Below are 19,848 nucleotides of genomic sequence, written 5' to 3' on the forward strand. Positions count from 1 at the left end.
CGAATGAATCAAATAAAGTTCTGATTATTTACTTGATTAATCATATTGTTTATATAATGGTAAAAAAAATTGATATTTTAAGATTTTAAGATTGCTTTTTTCCAACAATCAAGAAAAACTAATTTTTGATTGTAAAATACAGAAAAAACCCAGAAAATAATCCAAATGAAAAGCTGGCACATTTTCTGCTTTAAAATATTGATGACTTGATTATTGTAGTTGTAGATTAATATTTTGTTCGACACATGAATTGTTTAATTGAGAAACAGATACAACAAAAACAAAAAATCTCAAAGATCCTAACAACGTAGGATGGATTCCAGCACTTTGTAACATGCCAAAGAGAGAGCTGTGCATTGAGATGTATTGTTTTTGGAAAACGTACTTCTCTTACAGACATAAGTAATCTTAGATAAATTAGGATATGATTGCCTGGAATGATAAACAGCACCCAGAAAGAGAGAAAAAGATCAGTGTGTGCAAGACAAGCAGCTTTGCTAACTTGGGAAGAGTATTTTAAGAGCAAAGGCACACAAGTTCACGCTCCATCAAGCACTAATAGCTGAGTCGTGTGGTTCAGATGTGGAATTCCTAATTTACAGCCTCTGACCGCCCAAATGTCCCTGACTCAGTTCCGGTAAACTCAGAGGTCAGGGGCCTTGTGGGAAATGTGTAATGTGTACTTGAATTACGGAGAAAGTAAAGTAACTTTATTGATGCGATGCAATGTTGGAAATCGAACATAAACCACAATATTGAGCAGGAATTATTGTAAGGAAAATTACAGATGGAGTCTTTTAAAAAGACAAAAGTATAAATGTAACAGATTCAGTTCCATTGTTGACATTCACTAACTAGAGGTTATAGTTTACCCCAAACTAATCTGCACAACCTCCCTGGTGAGAACGCATTTATGATGTGGTATGTGTGTGTGTGTGTGTGTGTGTGTGTGTGTGTGTGTGTGTGTGTGTGTGTGTGTGTGTGTGTGTGTGTGTGTGTGTGTGTGTGTGTGTGTGTGTGTGTGTGTGTGTGTGTGTGTGTGTGTGTGTGTGTGTCTTGGGTTTGTGCCTGGGCTGTGTCATAGTGGACCGAAGTTCATGCACCCCCAAAACACATACAAGCAAGAGTGAGTTATGCCACCTCAGGGTCAGACCATGAGTAGTGCATGAATCACACACACACTAACACACACACCCACACACACTCATACACACATTCAATGGTATGCAAAGTGCTACAATGGCAAGACTGAGGTCGTCACTAGAGGACAAAGCATTCCTGCCTGCAAGGAAATGTAAGTAAGCAGAGTTACGTGCTCCACATAATTATAATCTGCTATATATACACTGCAGATGTAAAGTGATGTAATGGTTTAACTCAGAGATCTTCAGTATGTTTTACTCTATAGCATGGGCAAGTGGCTTTAAATACCACACAAACATTTTTATTTTAGTCTTCATACATGAAACAATTGGTAACAACACCTGAGTGATTCACTTCTACTCTCTTCATGTTGTTGGATATAATGACAGTACAAGTCAAAAATAACAGATGAAGTCTGTTAAGGACTTATCCAGTGTTATCTTGGCAGAGACAGAAGATGGAACTGAAACTTTGGTGAATAATTGTGAAGTGGTTTCTAAACCACTATGGGTGTGGAAGGGGAACACAAAGACAATAAATTCAACAAAATGATCAAACTTTGCTGGAAATAGCAACTTCATATGAGATCGTTTGGTATGAAATCAATTCCATTTTCACCTGCTAGACCACTTTTTTTGCAGCAGATATTTGTGGAATTTGATCAAAACAACAAAAAGGGATGTTCTTTGTTTCTCTGACACTATAAAAGTTGCAATGGTGAAAAATGGTGCTCATTTGTGATGAGGTCACATCAAATCAAGACCAAGAAGGATTTAATGGTGATGGTGTGGAAAGCAACTTTACTGGTTGTTGGGCAATCCAAACAGACACACAGTTTCCATAAGGGGGCTGCTCCACATGCAGTGACAAAGTTAATTGCTAACAGATAGCGCGGTTAGCAAATGACAGCCTCATGTCACAAAGATTCATCCTGTGGCACGCTGAGGCCTGAGTGTGTGCTACAGTGTGGTTTCACTGTGGGCGCTCATGTTTTTCTGTTTGAGCATGAACGAGAGACCGCAAAGAAAATAATGAAGGTGTGTGAAGGTTATAGTGTATAGCACTATACGTGATGCATTAACATTTATGCCGTAAAGTATTCTCTTGTATCATCATCCTGGCTGAAATCGATGACAAATCTAATTTTGGAGGTTCTTGACTTTAATAGTTACACAGTTTGACGCAGGATGGCAAAACTCCCAGCTTCTGGTCTGCATACACATATTAAAATGACCACAGTCACTTTAAAATTAGATAATTATAAACTCTTGTAATTCTAGAAAAATTCATAAAGCTGTGAAAAAAAACATCACTTCCAATCTTTTCCTCATGCATGTGAATCCCACAGAGAAGCTAATGCTGGGCGGGAGCACTGAGTCTCAGTAACACAGAGAATAATTGCTGGCAATGTGTCAAGAGCCTTTGTTTGCTTGTTGAACCTGCGATAACCATAACCATGGATATGACCTTGGTGACGCTGTGGAAAGCCATTACACAGCCCAGGGTGTGAGGTTCTGACTGGTGTATGATTACCACACTGAAACAAAGAAGCAGAACCTGCCAAGACCAATAAGCAACAAACGGCTGAAAATTAACTATGTGGGGTTAAATGAGAATGGGAGATTCACTGGAAATTAATTAGTCTGTAATCCATTTGTGAATGTCCAGAAAGAGCATGATATTACTCATCAAAAAGTGTGATGTCATCCCTTTAATTCTAACTGTTTCTTGCATGTGGGATCTGCTTTCCTGGAGGAGTTTCCTGTAAGTCTTTCTCACCATGTCATGCTTCAATATGTTTGGCATGATTATAAGAGCCTTCCAAGAACCATGTTTTAGATCCTTGGCAGTCTATGCTACGCTGGCATGAAAGCTCACAAGAAAAAGCACATTAATCAAAACTGACTTCCTCGGCGAGAGAAGAAATTGTCAAACTGCAGGGTGCTTAACTTAACGTAATAAATAGACAAAGAATAAGAACTTGCTGTTTTTCATAATGGTCTCTAAAAGCAAGTGTATCTGGAAAACTGTTATTACAATACTTATAAAACCACAGTTGACTAGTGCAATATCCAAACCGCAGGAAGAACAATATGTGTAAAAAGGCCAAAAATGTGTAAATATACCATTTTGAGGGAAGTATTGTGGAGCTACAGGGATATATATTCCTACAAATCGTGTTCAACAGGCTTAACAAAAAACAGTCATAACAAAACTATCGCAATTTGTAATTTCTTCCAAATCCTTCAGCCCATAGTCTTCACGGCACCGCTCACACACTTCCATGTTTACATCAATCACAGAGACTCAGTTACATACATCAGATAACAAGATGGGCAGGAAAAGCTCAGCAACAACCCAAGGTTTTTTGCATTGTTCTCGGGCCCATACTGCTTCAGGAACCCCAACGCTTCACTGACAACAGGACATTCTTGGAGAGTGCCATGTTATCTTTTGCTCATTTGGCTGTGGGGAAGCAGCTCGTAGAATCTGTAATTTTAGCCTTAGAGTAAAGAGCTGCCGGAGAAAATCCTAAAGCATACTATTATGTCCAGCAGCGTCACAGAAACAACCCATGTGGCTTTGGGTCACATGTCCTGTCTCTGGTATTCGGAGAAGTTAAACAGGGAGATTAAAGGGTACAAGGGGCACTGAGTTCATTGACTATACTACTGCTGATGCAACCTAAAATATGTGTTCCTATGATTCCAATGCCCTTAGCAAATATGGATTACAAGACTTTCTTCAAACTCTGACACATTCCAGAAGTTCTATATGCAGCAGAATAGTATGAGACATGACAAGGATTTCACAGATTCTACATTACTCTGACTCTCTATCTCTCCTTTGTATTTGATTTTTAAAAGATAGGTTCGCAAATTCACTAAGCTTGTGGTAAAGGGACACTTCTGTGAGGACATTTTACATTGAAATGACGTAAGACGGGGTATCTTTACAGCCAGTATGAACAGGAGGAATAACTACAGAAACGAATAACCCCTTGGATGTTTATATGGGCATATTGGAATTGTTTTAAGATAAATCCCTGTTCATCCTACACTGATAAGGTATCTGCCTGTCTGAGGTTAGACTTTGATCCGTTAAGATGGACAAAGAAAAAGCCATATATAGCAGTAAGATAAAGTAAGCTACAACAGGTGTAATAAAACAGATACTCTATGAAAAATAAGCCCTCTAAGATTAGATAATGGATTAATAATTAAACTACTTTTTCAATATAAAATGCCAAACGGTTTCTCATTGTGGGGATTTGCTTCTTTTCATGAATGATATTAAAGTAGTTGATTTGGGACAGCATCAATTTATAGATGTATGCTTTTCTCTGCTTTATATCATTATTTACTTGGGTTTTGGACAAGATATTGGACAAAACAAGCACTCTGAAGATGTCTTATTGGGGTTTGGGATGGACACATTTAACTTTTCTTTGACATTTAATGATTATTGAAAGTCACAAAAATGGCAGGAATGTTGCCTGCGGAAACAACCTTCTAAATGCACTAACAGTCTAAAAGTGACAGACCATTTCCCATCATGCATGGACATACCAGCCAGACCACACAGAGGGAAGAACAGCAAAAAGGTGTCAGAAGGGAAGCTGGACATTGATTCTGTGCACGGCGCGGGTCCTTATTTACATAACACTCAGTTGTGAATTTCCATGTCCATAAAATGACTGTTTGACAATCGTCAGGATGGACAAGTGTCCTGCGTCACCTTCTGCCTAGACGTCGGTTTGACACGTCCTTACAAATCCAGCGTATCTTCTCGAAATGCTTTAGCCGCTACATCATTGGTTTTATTATGTTTGTGTTTCTCTGCCACTTGTTCTGTCTCATGCACATAACACCTTTTACAACACACACACACAGTATCAGCGCAAATGTTTCCAGAGTCAAGTAGACACGTCATTAACTGGCTAAAGTCTTAACGGGCTGGCAGGGGACTAATGGGCTTATCCTGGAACATTATCACCTTAAGGGGAAAAGCAGCAGCTGCCATCACAACTTGTTTACTGGAATTTACGACTCTCACTGTCTCCAAGATGCAGGTGTTTCTTCGCTTTAATATAAGGACATGTAAGAATAGGGGAGGAGATCTGTGCAAAGTAGAGGAATGATGTAAGGATAGCGCATAAAATAAGAGAAGGTCTTGTGTTTCGTTGCAGTCTTAAACCTTACCTTCTCTAGTCATAAACAGGCAGCAGGCACTGTTACAACCTTCACAGAGTTTTGCAGGTTTACATGATATGTAAGTCTCCCTGAAGAGGCATTTTGGATACTTAAGTTTACCACATAAACTATCCTTCTCTGAAACACACACTCTCTCCCTCCATGTTTCTCTTTCTGTGTCACCATTCAACACATTGTAATTGCCGTCTTGGGCATGCACTGTACAGCAAGAATGTAGCAAGCATGTGATGAATAGCGAGTTTAGGAGATACTCCAGTACATCAGCAGCAATGAATCACACCAGGACTCAAACTTAGAATACAACCAGCTCCCATGGTGAGGCAAGAGGATTCTTTCCCACCATTTTTACTTTTTTTTAATAACTTCCCCATGAATATAATTGTGATTTATTGACTGCTGTAAACCAGCATATTAGACCCCAGGATAAAACAATTATTAAGTTCGGCCAATACATTTTTTTTTTTTTGTGTTGTCAGCTGTTTTTTCTGCAGCATGTGACATCATTTGGACACTGAACTGCTCTGGATGGCTGGTAGAGAGAACAGTCTTTGGGAGGTAATTCTGGGTCATACTGCCAAATCACTGTGTGAATTTATGCCGCTGATATTACATATTTTGATGAATGTTTGCATCTCACCAGCTGCTTCCTTCTCTAATTGTCACGCCAAGATTTAGGGATTAGTCAAAACTCCCCTATTTCGTTTTGCAAGCATCTATTCCATGTCAGCATTGGTTTTTATTGCCATTCTCGCTATGCAACTGTCTGTAAAGTGTAACCTGTAATTATTCTCGCTGATGCCATTATCGCAAAGTTATACTATGTTCACAATGCAAGGACTTCCCTTTGCATGTCATGGTTTCAACATTGGCAGTCATACAAGTATGCAAAGAAATAGCAACATTCAGAAATTGTTCAATCACTCAAATTGAAACCACAACTTGCATGCTGACCAAATGATTAAAGCAGTTAGGATGGTATGCGTCACAAAACCGGAGATGCCTTGAAGCTGGCAACATTTTGACTTCAAATTCAGCATGAAACACAAGAGAGCTGCAATAGCCTGCAGTGTAGATTTTTCATTTTTTCCAAATTACTCTGGGCTTCAGCATGGTCTCAGTTGGAAACTCTACTCCGTGCACAAGGTCACAAACTCAAACATGAAGATCAAGCATGAAGTGAGTGATCTGTCCATAGACATTTCAAAAGTTGCAAAAATGCAACTTTCTGGGAATTTGAAGAAGCAAAGGTGCCAACTAAGCAAGCAAGTGACACACTGCGAGACACTGAGTCAAAGTATGCCTCACCATTGCCTCACAAACTCCTTTAAAGGGATAGGTTCTGGAGAAAAGAGCACTTTAGGTGACCTTCAAGGTTTGTCTGCTTCTCTCAAAGTCGTTAATCGGCAGCCGTAAATCGAGAAATGACATGTCTAGTTTGAAGTGCTAGGGCCCTGTAGTTAAAGGGTCTGTTTAGGGCTGGTGGTACAGCTGAGCACAACACCTGGAATCCCTCAGCAGCACCAATGAGCTCTGATGAAAAACAAATGTCAGCAGCCCCCCCTTTTCTCCTTCTGCAAGCCCTGCAGCAGGTCCGGGCTGTGTTTACCCTGGCCGGGGTGAACTATTGGCTACTGCCAGCATATTCGCTTCTGACCCATATTCTGAGGGTCATGAAAGTTCAAGAAAACCACTACCCCGACCTTTACTACTAGGCAGGGGCGGACTGGCCATTGGGAATACCGGGAGTTTTCCCAGTGGGCCGGTACCGAAGTGCCCCCCCCCGTTGACAATTGACTAGCGGTACCCGAGTTGGGCCGGTCGGCCGGTCGAGTTTCCCGGGCTGATTTTTAGTCCCAGTCCGCCCCTGCTACTAGGTGACACTTTACCAGCTAATATCAACAAAATAACACAATAATCATGATCCGAAAGGCCAACACTCTTGAATCCTTAAAAAAATCTCTCAAGGACGACTGTTTATATTTTTTGTTTTCTTTTTTACTGTTTCTGTTTGTATGTAGCGTCTTTGAGCACTAGGAAAAACGCTATCAAAATCCAATGTAGCCTATTATTATTATTATTATTATTACTATTAGTATTATTATTATAATGCCATTTCCTGCATCTGTTCAAACATTTCAATAATCCTTTTTTGAAAGAGGGGACATTTTGGAAAAAATAACTTTAAATACCAATATAAAAAAGGTATTTTATTTATTTCATATTGACAAATTATGAGGCAATACTACCATATTGCTTTTTTTCCTCCCTCGCTTTGGATAGTGAAAGATGTTACTCTATGGTCGGCAAATTGCAATGACTCACTAAATTGTACTGGCAACTTCAGCTGCCAGGAGTTAGACGGCACCGTCTGTCAGCTCCTGTTCATACTGCCCCATGCACACTGCTATAATAGACCTTGGCGAACACTTATTGAAGAATAATTTATTGGCAAAGTATCCCAGCTTCACAGAGTCACTTAAACGTTCCCTTCATTTCTTTTTTTACTATTTATTGTCGGTTTAATGATTATAATCAGGATGGTCATCATGGTTTTGTCTAGCCAATCTTCACTTTGCACACGGCTCAATGAATGGATACACAGCGAAGCAACAGACTACCTACCCTGGAGATGGTTAACGGTGTGCTGAAATCCCGTCCACCCACCAGGCGAAAACCCCAGGGAGAGGGTCCCTTTAGTGTCACGGTCTGGCTCATGTTTGGCTATAAAGATGTGGATGACAAGCAGATAGAAAGAGGGGAAATATCCGCGGTGCCTCGGTTTTAGCCTACGGGAAACAAAAAGGTGAAGTAGAGAGTCCTCTGCCCAGCTGCTAGGCAACGCTGTCCCGTCTGAGAAAACTTTCCTCCACTCCTCTCGATTCAAGTTTAAATAACGAAGCCGCCTGTGACGTGTGATTACGGCTCCACATGCCCGCCTTCAGCCGGTCTGCAGAGTGGGAGGGGACGGAGCATGGAGCCCGGAGAGGTGGGTGGGGGGACCGAGCCTGCAGTGTGCTGCGATATACTGTCTATCGCTGCGACATTTCAACTGTGAGTCACAAAAAGCAGCTTGTTGTTCAACGGTGCAAGTATAAATAATAATAATAATACATTTAATTTATATAGCGCTTCTCATCTGCCAAGACAAATCTCGAAGCGCTTGTTAAATGGGGGTAACTATAGATATTCCACAAGTTGCTCAGTTGGGTGGTGTATGCATTTCTCTGTTTCCATGATTTTCCTTCCATGTCACTTTCTTTCAGTTCCTGCTCTTCTGGCTCTTCTTGACACAAAGCCAGGCCCCGTTCCAGAACAAAATGACTCAGGGTGCTTCTGAGATTAGAGAGGGTGCAGTGGTAAAGTGCTATTTTTATGGGGGGGGGTGGACCTAACACCTCAGGGGGGTCCTCACTTCCTCTAGGGGGGTCCGGGGGCATGCTCCCCCGGGAAGATTTTTTTTTAAATATTGAAGTTAAAAGCATCAATCTGGTGCACTTTGAGAGCAAAATGAAGAGATCTATGGATACATCTCAACACCCATATGAAACAGAACTGTAAACAGATTTACTTTTTCTTTATGGATATTTTACAAATCACTCCCCTATTAAGACCGAAATGTCCACATGCATAGCAGAAGATGGCATCTTTTTTACATGAATATTCCAGCCAATCTCTGTTTAGAAACCATGAGCTGCAAAATGAGTGCCTTACCCCACTGTACAGGCGAGTTGGGTACTTTTTTTAATATACCTGGGCAGGCTCTGTTTTGCCGAGGTCCTCTGGCACTTGCGGGCCGCCGAGGGGTGGCGGTGTTTGGGGCAACGAAGACGGCTGCGGCTGCTCCGCCTCCGTGGGCGAGGCGGGCAAAGCCGGCGAGTCGGGCGGGAGGACGTTAGTGTCCACGACAGTGGCCGCGGGTAACGTAATGTCCCCATGAACTGTTATTACCTGCAGTAGATGCAGTGTTACTGCTGGCGATAAGGGCTGGTTGTTTTAACCATTTTCTGATGTCCATCATTGACTGCTGTGTAAGCACCTTGCAGATGACGAACATGCAGCGGCACAGGTCACGCACACCTGACATAATAACGTTACTTACCGTTTAAATGTACCAAATAAATGCAGCAGACAATGTTATTTGTATCCCTCTTAGGCCTAGTTGTAGCTTCTTTTTTTTATGTGGCCTTTTTTCAACACCAAAACTCTGATTTGGTTCATTAAAACATTTGCTTTTTCCAGCAAATGTGACCAAATAACATTTCTAACAGTACTAGTTATACTTCTTCCAAACACTGCTTATTTGGACTGAGAATGAAGGTTTTAAAACCCTGTTTAATAAACCTGTGTAACCCCTGTGGCAACATCTGATGATGAGCTGAGGCAAATTTTATTATTTTTGCAGGTAATTGTTTAAATGCAAAATGTTTGCACACAATAACATTCAGACCTCATAATACTGCCACAAGAAAAGTTGGGATCACCAAAGTTGTTACAATTGAACTATGTAGAACACGAACATCTGTACCGAATTTCATGGCAGTCCAACAGTCGAGACAATTTCCCTAGTAAACCAACTGACTGACAGACTGACTTTGACATCCATAGAGCCACTAGCTAGCGTGACTAAAAAGAAATGATAACACAAATATACTGGCTTTTGTGGCTTGTAAAAAAATATGTTCACACACTTATAACTGAGAACAGTCAATAACTAACAGATCAGGGTCTAAAGCGTATCAGCCTCAACAATGAAGAAGTAATTTGGACGACCCACTGACAGAAATGACCTCTCCCATTTATCAGGGGATATCCTTGTATCCCCTCTGCCCCACTTCTTGATTCTTTCATTTCCCAAGCCAATTGCAGGGTGAGTCACTGAGTTTGAGTACGATTTTTCTACTGCAGAGGGAATGAGCTCATAGACATTCCTGGGAATATGCCTTTCCGACAACTGCAGGCATGTGGAGCTCTGTCTGAAGGTCTGACTCAATATTACTCAGACACCGTCCCATGTGTAAAACAGTGGCACTGATGTCAAACAAACTGGATCTCATCAATGGGTATCATCATCATCAGCATCATGAGTAAAAGTGTTTTTCAAGTCTTGTAAAAACTTGGGAAATTAGCAGCTTGACGACACAGAAAGTAGTGATTGAAATGATGTAATGATGCAAGTTTTGACAAATGAAAACTATGAGTCAGGTGATGTTTCTCCAAAGTCACCAAGGTGTGTCAGATCAATTTCAAAACCTTCTCGTGGGATTTAAAATGCAGGCAAACACAAAGTAACTGACAGAAAATGAAATACTGGCTGCTCATTTTTAATTGCTAGACAAACTATAGGAAAAAAAACGTGGGTGTATCTCTATTAGCTCATCATGTTTTCTTTCCGTGCTTCAAACTGTATTTACAAATTGCATTTCTACAACTAACGTTTCAGAGTTGAACAAAACAAAACAACGTCATACAGTCTTTTTTATGGACAATAACAAAGCCAATAATCATGTTTTAAAAGGTGTACCCAGACAGTATTTACGTATTACTCCTTTACTTGTGACCAAGGGTACATCAAAGGATGACTAACCAAAGAACAAGAGAGGATGAGAGGGCTGTAGTCTGCTCTGGAGATTTATTGAGCAGATGAGCAGGCTGACATTTCGGATATGCGTCTTCTTCAAAGCCTGTATCCAATAAATCTGAGTCTAACTACAGAGAGCTCCCGACCCTCTGTTCTTCTCCTCCGGATGGTCATCATTTGACATCGTCTTGGCAGACGGCGGCTAAGAAGTCCTTTTTAAATCCCTACAAATCTATCGACTCCCTGATTTTACCACTGAGTTATAGCCAAAAAGAACCTGAGTGAAAGCAGGTAAAACGAGCGGTGTTGTAATCATGGGCTGTCTGCCTCTGTCTGGATTATTTCTACTGTCTGGGGAGTGATGTCATCTAAACTGTTCAACAATTGTTGATCCCTAAGCTTTAGTGAATAAAGTATTATAATGAATGTCTAGAGCTTCAGGGATTAGTCAACTAATTGATTTGTTGATCGATGGAAATATAATAGCCAAGTGCTTTCGTGCTTTTACCTGTTTTATATCATTTTAAAAGGAATATATTTTAGGTTTTGTATTGGCAAAACAATAGAAGACATCACAATGGACTTTGAGAAAGCTGGGATGGCAAATAATCAGCTGATTTATCAACAATTAATGTCTAGAAACCAAACTCAAAACATGTCACGCATATGACAGATGTAAATAAATACCTAACCCCATTTCCACAACAAGCTAATAATAATGTCAATGTCTTAGTGTCAGAATCCCATTATGATATTGAGTTCAAGATACTGCTACAAGAAAATATAGCAGCAGATATAACTCCCGATTTAGAACCTATTTGCCCAGAAAAACACAACTCTTTTGCCGTTTCTTGGCTCAAACATCATTTGGTAGCTCTACAGTATGTCCCTTGCATTGAAAATGGTTAGTTGTTATAATGGCACAGGCTGGAAACAATGGTGCCACTTACAGCAATATGCCTTGAGCGCCCCATGGGGAAGCAAATAGTTGGAAGCCATGAACCTTCATTTATATGGTTGCAATATTGCCGAGTCAGAAATGAAAAACAGATGATTTCATAGCATAAGACCACCACATGCCTTAAGCTATCTCATAAGAATGCTGCAGAGTAATGCACTAACCATTTGCAAGTTGATTGTGATTATAAATAATTGATGGAGAACAATTTCTTCCGGAGGAAATACTTTATCTTTATCTGAGCGTATTTGTCCAGTCCTTTTACATGTATCTCTAAATCAGATGTTCCAGTCGAGCCCCTATGACAAGAATAGTTTAATGTGTTTAGTCCTGAGGAGCGTTTGTGTAGGAAACAGAAACTGTCTTCAAAAGCTAGCATGGGTTCGATACATGTCAGGATTGGAAGCATGATTAAGTGCAAACACATTTATTAATTTCACATGTCAAGCATTTTCAGACCAACAATTGGCTTCATAATTGCCAAATTTCTAGTTTGCCAATCCTAAAATTGATCTTTTATACAGTTATCCATCATCAAACTTGTTTTTGAATGGCTACGTTTCCTGGCCACACACAGAGACACATGCACAGTGACCAGATGCTAGCAGTGAATATTGAATGTGGTTCTGAAGCATTACTGTTGCTGGAATAGCAAACAGATGTGAATGGATCTTCCATTTAAAAAATTGGAGATCAAATCTAACAGGAATTATATATTCACTCACTTTAAAAAGGCAGTATACTTTCCTGAAAGTCAAAGAGACAAAATGTCGACAAACCCTTACGTTTAATTATGAAAAACTTTATTTTAACGTACTTTACAGAATAGTATTACTGTATCATTTGATGCCTATGAAGGATCGATGCTAGTATTGAATTTGCAATAGTAAAAGCCTTTTTTACTAAGCATCTGACAACAGATTAAAACAACTGCAGCTGGATTATAAACTGGAAAAATGTACCACAGTTTAGAGTCACATATGAAACAGCAAGATTTATGTCTCTCAGTGTTTGGCCAGAAGCACAGGAACCAGGTCTGCTCATTAATTTTGTTTGACCAACTTTTCCTATAAAACTGCAATGGAATAACATTATCCAGGTATACGCTTGTCATAAAGAACCATGAATAGGTGAACTACTGTAGATCGCATTTAGAGACACATTTGAAATGTTCTCAGCAGAAATGAATGATTCCAAACCTGCTATTATGTACTTTTTGCCATTCGTCACATCTTAACAAGAAGACTTGAATGAGAAGTTAATAAACAGTATTGGTTTCATAATCATATAGTGTTCAAAACAATATAATGTCACTTAACCAGTCTTATCAGTCTGAAGCTATAGTCTATGGTCTGAAGCCATACAAATACTAAACGAAAAAAACTCCTTAATTATTATTAAATCAGGCCTTTTCAATTATAGCACAATCACTATTAAATGTGCATGAAGGAGGTTTCTATAAAAAATAAACCAACAAACTAAATAAAATCAGCAATGGTTATCATTAGGCAAGCATAAACTATTGCACGAATGGTACTGCAATCCGCACTGATGCAGGTAATAGTGGAAAGTTGGTTTTAAAACATTCCCTCCAGCTGTGTTTCAGAATGCTCACAATCCCCCTCAATCAAAACAGAACAAACCTTAATACCAGAGTTTCTGGCTGACATTATCTGGTGAAATGAGGATACATAAAATCAGGGAGGATCATAATGCACCGATTGTGCAATTTTCTACCTCTTTTCTAAAAAAGGGGGTCTACACACCCTGAACACCACCTCTCAATTCTAGTTAGGAACCAAAAGGTGATCTGAATAACCTAGAATCAACTAAGGGGAATTATGAGATTCAGCTAAAGTGTATTGGTGGGGGGGGAAGCAGTTAAGGAGGAGGGACTGCAACATTTGTGCAATAAAAAAGGGATTGAGGTTAAATTGCCGACTTCAGCTTTAAGGGTTTTTACACGCATATTGGGTTAACATTGCTGGACTTGTACCCTTTTTTTACAAGACCGATATCCAATAAAAAAACGAAAGCACTACTTCAGCAAATAGCCCAAAGCATCATGTTTTTGCATTGGGATGACAAAGCTTTGTTCACTGTGAGCAAAAGGAAGAAGGAGAGTGACGATGTTACAGAAGCTCAAACAAAAAGTCAGAGTCAAAAGAAAGATGCTTTCTTTTTGTTTCCTTCCAACAGTCAACATTGATTTCTCCAAACCATGTGGTTCCCCGGCCTAGTATAACAACAAGGTCCCCTAACCTTAACAAAGTTGTAATTTGAACCCAAACCACAATCTTTCCCTAAACATAACGAACTCATGTCTGTTTTCTAAACCTCAAATGAAATGTTTCAAAAGTAATTTGTTATGGTTTTCGATGGCACCAACAAATATGTTCTGCTAATAGTGCTGTCAGATCAGAAAAGACTCCCGTTTTGTTAGAGGACAGACCCAAACAACCTATTTTCATTTGTTTGAAGTACTCTGAAGTACTCTTTAACCCCAACCCAATGATGTTATTGTTTTGTAGTGAGACAGTTTGGGGTTCACAATATTCATCTAAATGCACCTTAAATGAATCTTGATCAGTACCTGTGTTTATATTTTACAACTACTTATATTGAGGCAAAGTGTGACTTCTTCCTTTATTTCTCACGCTTTTCATCTCTCTCTCCCTACACCAACTCTCTCTTTTTAGTTCCTTCTCTCACATAGCATATAATTAAGCTCACCAGGATGAATCACAAAACCAATCCCATCAAACCATTCATTTAAACATAAAGTAGCTATAGAGAATTCCTTTCAAGACTCACAAACAAAAAGCCTAATCGACACCAAACCCCCTCATTACTCTGAGGATGAAGCAATCTGTACCGAGTGCTTTAAACTAGGCAGTGTTGTTCTATACCTCTAAACAATCAAGGTAACAAGAGTAGTCATTGGACAAGCCCACAGCAAAAGGGGGCTAACATGAAAAATGCATTTTGGGCACAATTTCAATTAGATGGCTGGTTGAACAACAGGCCAGACTTACCTCGTGTTTTTTATTATATCAAGTCAATACAATTATAGTCACAATTCAAGTTACAATGGCTCCGAGTTTGCATGAGAAGATGGATGTTTTAGGTCTTACTCCAAATAAGAAGAATGTATTTTTGTACGAGTTAAAACATTCCAGAAAGAAAAGAAACAAGCAACTTTTTTCCTTAAAACGGCTTAATGAGATACATCAGCTCTCACCCAGTAAATACTTGAGTAAGAGAAAACCATAATTACATGAATCAGAAACATGTTAAAAAGTATGACTGACTCTACGTCAGCATTCTACTTTATCTACATTTTTCAGTCTGAAGTACAGTAGATATGAGCCAGAGTAAAAGTCTTTGTTTTTAAAAATCTGCCTCATAATAAAATGTATCTAAGTGGTACTGAAATGGCTTTGTAATGACAAACACAGATTTTAACATTCTGAATCTTCAAATGACTGATTAGAACTGTGCCTGCCTCATCAAAAAAATAACCGTAGGCACTGATCAACGTTTTCTTCCCTGAATAAAATAGGAAGCTAAGAAATTAAAACCAGGAACAGTACCACTTTCTGGTGAAGATAAAGATAATAGTTTGAAAGGAAATAATGCTCCAGGCCTCGAGTCTGGTTGGGAAATCATCTGATAATGATTTAGATCTAACTTAATCACTACTAAATGTGCCCCTTCACACAGATTTTCCACCGGATCAACACTGTAACAATGCAGGCTTTGTCCTGGTGTGCTGGATGTTTCTGACCTGGGAAAGACAAACAAATGTTTTCCACGTGTACACATGCCAGCTGTTGACAACTGAGTTCAGCACATTCACTCTTCGTTTGTGTTTACAGTCGAGTGGAAGGCCACTGCTATTCATGCCAGCTAGCAGGATTTTGACTGTGATTGACATTCTGTCCATATCCAAAGTTGATTAACCTTGTTGATAGTATACATAAAATACTGTGCAACTATAACACGCAATATAGTAATGTTATAAACGATACAGTAAAAAACATGAACGAAAATACATTTCAAATCAATCAGCCAACCATCTTTTGTTGCAAGCATTGTTATAGGAAGGGATGTTATGAAAGGCAAGAACATAAACTTGTATTCTTCACAAGCCACATGTTTAAACCTGACCAAAGAGGTCATAACTGGAAATTGGAAAAACTGGAAAATCAGTGGCTGTTTTGACAGAATATTTATCAAACAAATAATGCAGTGGCAAACCGGTAATAGATGGGTACTTGAGTTTCAAAGGGAAATATTTCCCTTTGCATGGTTGAAAAATGTTTCAATCCAATAGTATAAACTGAACCAAATACAACTGAATGAAGTGCTGCTAATACTTTCATATAACCACTTCTAATGTTCCCACGCAACACACATTTTTTCAGTTACCTTTTGTTGTACCCAGCCATGCAGGTATAAGGTTTTATTTGTCTAGTTTCCAGGATGTTAGTCTCTGAGATGTCTGCCTCCGCCCAAATACAATGGGTAATCTGGATAATCTATAGCTTTCATTGTGAACAAAAAGAATAGGCCAAATGTAAAAAAAGCTGTCAGCACCTTAAGAGCAAATCCATCCACCTGCACTGCATTGGTGGAGGCAGAAATCAAGACAAATCTAACAAGATGGACCAAAAAACAAAACCACATGGTGGGAAACTCCCTAGGCTATGTAAGAAAATATGTTGTTTATCAGTTTGAAATGAGCTGACTTGACTTGAACACAGGACTTTCTCTTGTTTTTGTTTTCTGTTTTACTTTTGCACTTCTTCCACAACTGCATACTGTACTGTTGACATTGCGTGAGTTATTTAACAATAGCTGTGTGCCCACAATCCTCTGCAGTAAATGGGTCATAGGGGATTTAACAAGCTCAATGCTCTGTGATCCCTCCGTCTGTTAATTGTGGCAAGTAATTGGAAACTTCTTTGTTGGTTAAGGGAATGTTGCAGAGCTCACTTTGTAGCTCTGTTCTGTAAACTACTGGGGATTCTCGGGTGCCTGTAAAACTGCTGAATTCTAAATAAGTACACAGTGTTGTGCAATGTTTATCTCAAAATAAAGAAAGGGAGTAGGGTTTGCTTCTACTGCAACACAATCTGTAGTCTTAGTCAAAACCACATCAGGGTTTCACTTTGCCTCGCTTCAAAGGGCAGACACAAACCATCAAACATCACCATGTCTCACTCTGAGGCCTCACACGAGGAAAAGGTGTTGTGAAGTAAAAATACTGCTCACTTCAAAAACCATAAAGGGAAGTCCCTCATAGGTGATTGCATCCGAGATAATTTCCACCATACAAGGCGATCATGTTTATACAGCATGCCAATACGATATATATTTGTTTGTATATTTAAATGATCTGTGCCTACTCTTGTATTGTATGCCATTGAATAATCATTGGTGGCTTTCCTTCTCCTTTTGTGTTTGACTGTGTTACACGGTCTGAAAATGGCCTTAACCTTGTTTGGGTCTGTATCAGAAACCAGGCTGAATTACAAGCATTTCCCAAAGGACTCGTACATTTCTCAGATTTTAACAGTCCCCGGTACGTTAATCTCACGCAGTGTCCGCATTTTAAGATCACAGTGTTCCTCTGTGGAGCTCTGTAACATGGGATGAATTACAGCTACTGGTCAGCAGCTGCTGTTAAATACCACTTTTACCACACACACACACATGCAAGGAGACATAACACCCTGACAAGCAGACCAATTAAAACACGGTGGGAGTCTTTGTTTGGATAGAGTGCAATGTCACAGTTAAGAAGTGTCTTTAAACCATCTCAACCAAAACATGTGATAAGCAAAAAAAAACATGTGAGGTTTTGGAAGACAAGTTGAAAAAATAAAAAGGTTTATACAAATATGATTGCAACAATTATTTTGTGTTCCTCTTTCTGTTCCTCATCCCTCCTGTTGCCCCCCTTTATGTATGCCTTCATCCTTTCTAAATACTTCAGTCTAGCCCTGTACAGGAATGTCAAACAGTACTTGTGAGAAAGGAACATAAAAGAGACTATAAAACAGTAAACACAACCCCCCCCCACCTGCCCACCTACTCACACAAAGCTCTACAGCCACCCACTAACACACTCCCAGGAAATTAACCGGTGTCTGGCTTTTGTTTCATTTCATTTCTTGAAAGCTTGTCTATCCGCTTTCCTCTCTTCGCACCAAAAGCATCATCTGCACAAAACCAGGTTGGGGAAATGCGCAGTTAACCCCCCCCCCCCCCCAAATGGATTTACTAACATTGTTAAAAATGTCCTATACATCTAGCAGGGGAATCATCATCTTAATACATTTAGTATTTCCTGTTGTAGGAATGACGTTTTTTTTTCTGTTAGGAATAGTTAGGGAAAAAGTTTTTTTTCTTTGACATCAAAGGAGTAATGTGGCATCATAGAAATGTAAAAAGAGTATTCAAAAAATACATTAAAAAATTCATCTTAAATCTAACTTTTGTATCTCCGCTCTACAATGTGTCCGGATAATGTCCCTTTTAGAAAATAATAGAATGCAGAAAAATGTGTTGAGCTTCAATTAGTGCATGACGAGTCAAATTAAAGCAATCAAATACAATGGAAAACAGATTGGCTTCATATCCTTATCTTTCACTATTTCCAGCTGCGAGTGCTCTAATTAAGGATGTGTGTTTGTGAGTGTGTTGTTATGAAAGAGGGGGAGCTAAACATTTGGGAGAATTTCCCTGAAGAATGCTTTTAGAACCCGCTTACAGCCTTCAGGATTTCAGTGGCTTTAGGTGGACTAAAAGACCAAGAGTTTAACTTTCTTTGCATGATGACTTCCAGACTATTGCGTGTTGCTTCTCTTTTATGCTGCATACGCCTGTCATTGAGTTTATCCCCATGTGAAAGTAAGTTTTTATGGCAAGGTTTAGGGATTTGACTGATTTATATCTCAGACAAAAAGATTACTGAACTGATATGAGACAGTCATGCAACTTTTTGTTGAGATTTGCTTCCACCATGGATAAAAGAAAATGTTATGTAAGCAAAAATGAGCATAAGCAGGTTCAAACCTAAATGAAAAAACGTATTGAATTCAAATACAACTGATTGTTAGAACATTTAGATGTTTTTAGACCAATGTTTTTGAACACTTGGAAAAAAAAACTGCATTCCCACTGCCTTACTTAAAGGCTGTTTTCTGATCAGAAAGGTCATGTCAATAAGTAATATGTTGCTGACCCAGATTGGTGAAATTCAGGCACACAATTTCCAAGTTGACCTATAGAGAAATCATCAGACTTCTGTGCTATCAAGTTATGAATGGATTGTTTTCAGATTCAGACGTTCCTATGCTATGAATTCAGGGGTGTTTCAATGTCGAAATCATGTATAGTGTTGAAGAATTAGTTTTTACTGAAAAGCTCTGCATTTTGTCAGGAGCAAGAGTGGGTTTGGCTTTAGTGAGCGACACCCACCTGCCAAGAGTAACAACATGTTTTCCTCACTATTCCCAGTACAAGCAATATTACACCAATTTGTCCAGTCAAGTCAAATTAAAGGATATTTTACAAAATAGGTTCATGTGAGAAGTGCTTTATACAAATACAGATATAGACGTATTAGACAAAAACGCCCACACAGACGGAAAATATTCAGGAAACCTCTCAATAGCTGAACTTCAACAATCGGAGCGCCGTTGGCCCATCACAGTCACCAGTCTGCTGCTGAGACTAATCGTGTAATTGAATCTCCACTCCCTCTACCTTGAAGACCTAATTCGATTACAGGTGCACTAAATGTTTGCCATTTGGGGGATTATTTATTTTAGCTACTTTAGATGGCTCTGCTAACGTTAGTGACATCATGTGGTCTGGATATGTTTTAATGTATTGCCTGCAGGAAAACTTACAAGAACCACAGATGGACATTATATTTGCTTTTC

The 19,848-nt window shown here is 39.3% G+C and overlaps 1 protein-coding gene across 1 annotated transcript in view; it reads right to left on the reverse strand.

Annotated features, from left to right (window-relative positions):
* Nucleotides 1-8,275, reverse strand: part of pdlim4 (PDZ and LIM domain 4) — a 41,347-nt gene extending 33,072 nt beyond the window's left edge. Inside the window, exon 1 of the mRNA XM_034140071.1 lies at nt 7,980-8,275. Coding sequence (XP_033995962.1) covers nt 7,980-8,072 — 93 coding nt within the window. The 5' untranslated portion in view covers nt 8,073-8,275. The remainder of the gene's footprint in view (nt 1-7,979) is intronic.
* Between the last annotated feature and the right edge of the window lie 11,573 nt (nt 8,276-19,848).

The sequence above is a fragment of the Trematomus bernacchii genome, unplaced genomic scaffold (assembly GCF_902827165.1).
Source record: "Trematomus bernacchii unplaced genomic scaffold, fTreBer1.1, whole genome shotgun sequence".
In the NCBI taxonomy this organism is placed as follows: Eukaryota; Metazoa; Chordata; class Actinopteri; order Perciformes; family Nototheniidae; genus Trematomus; species Trematomus bernacchii.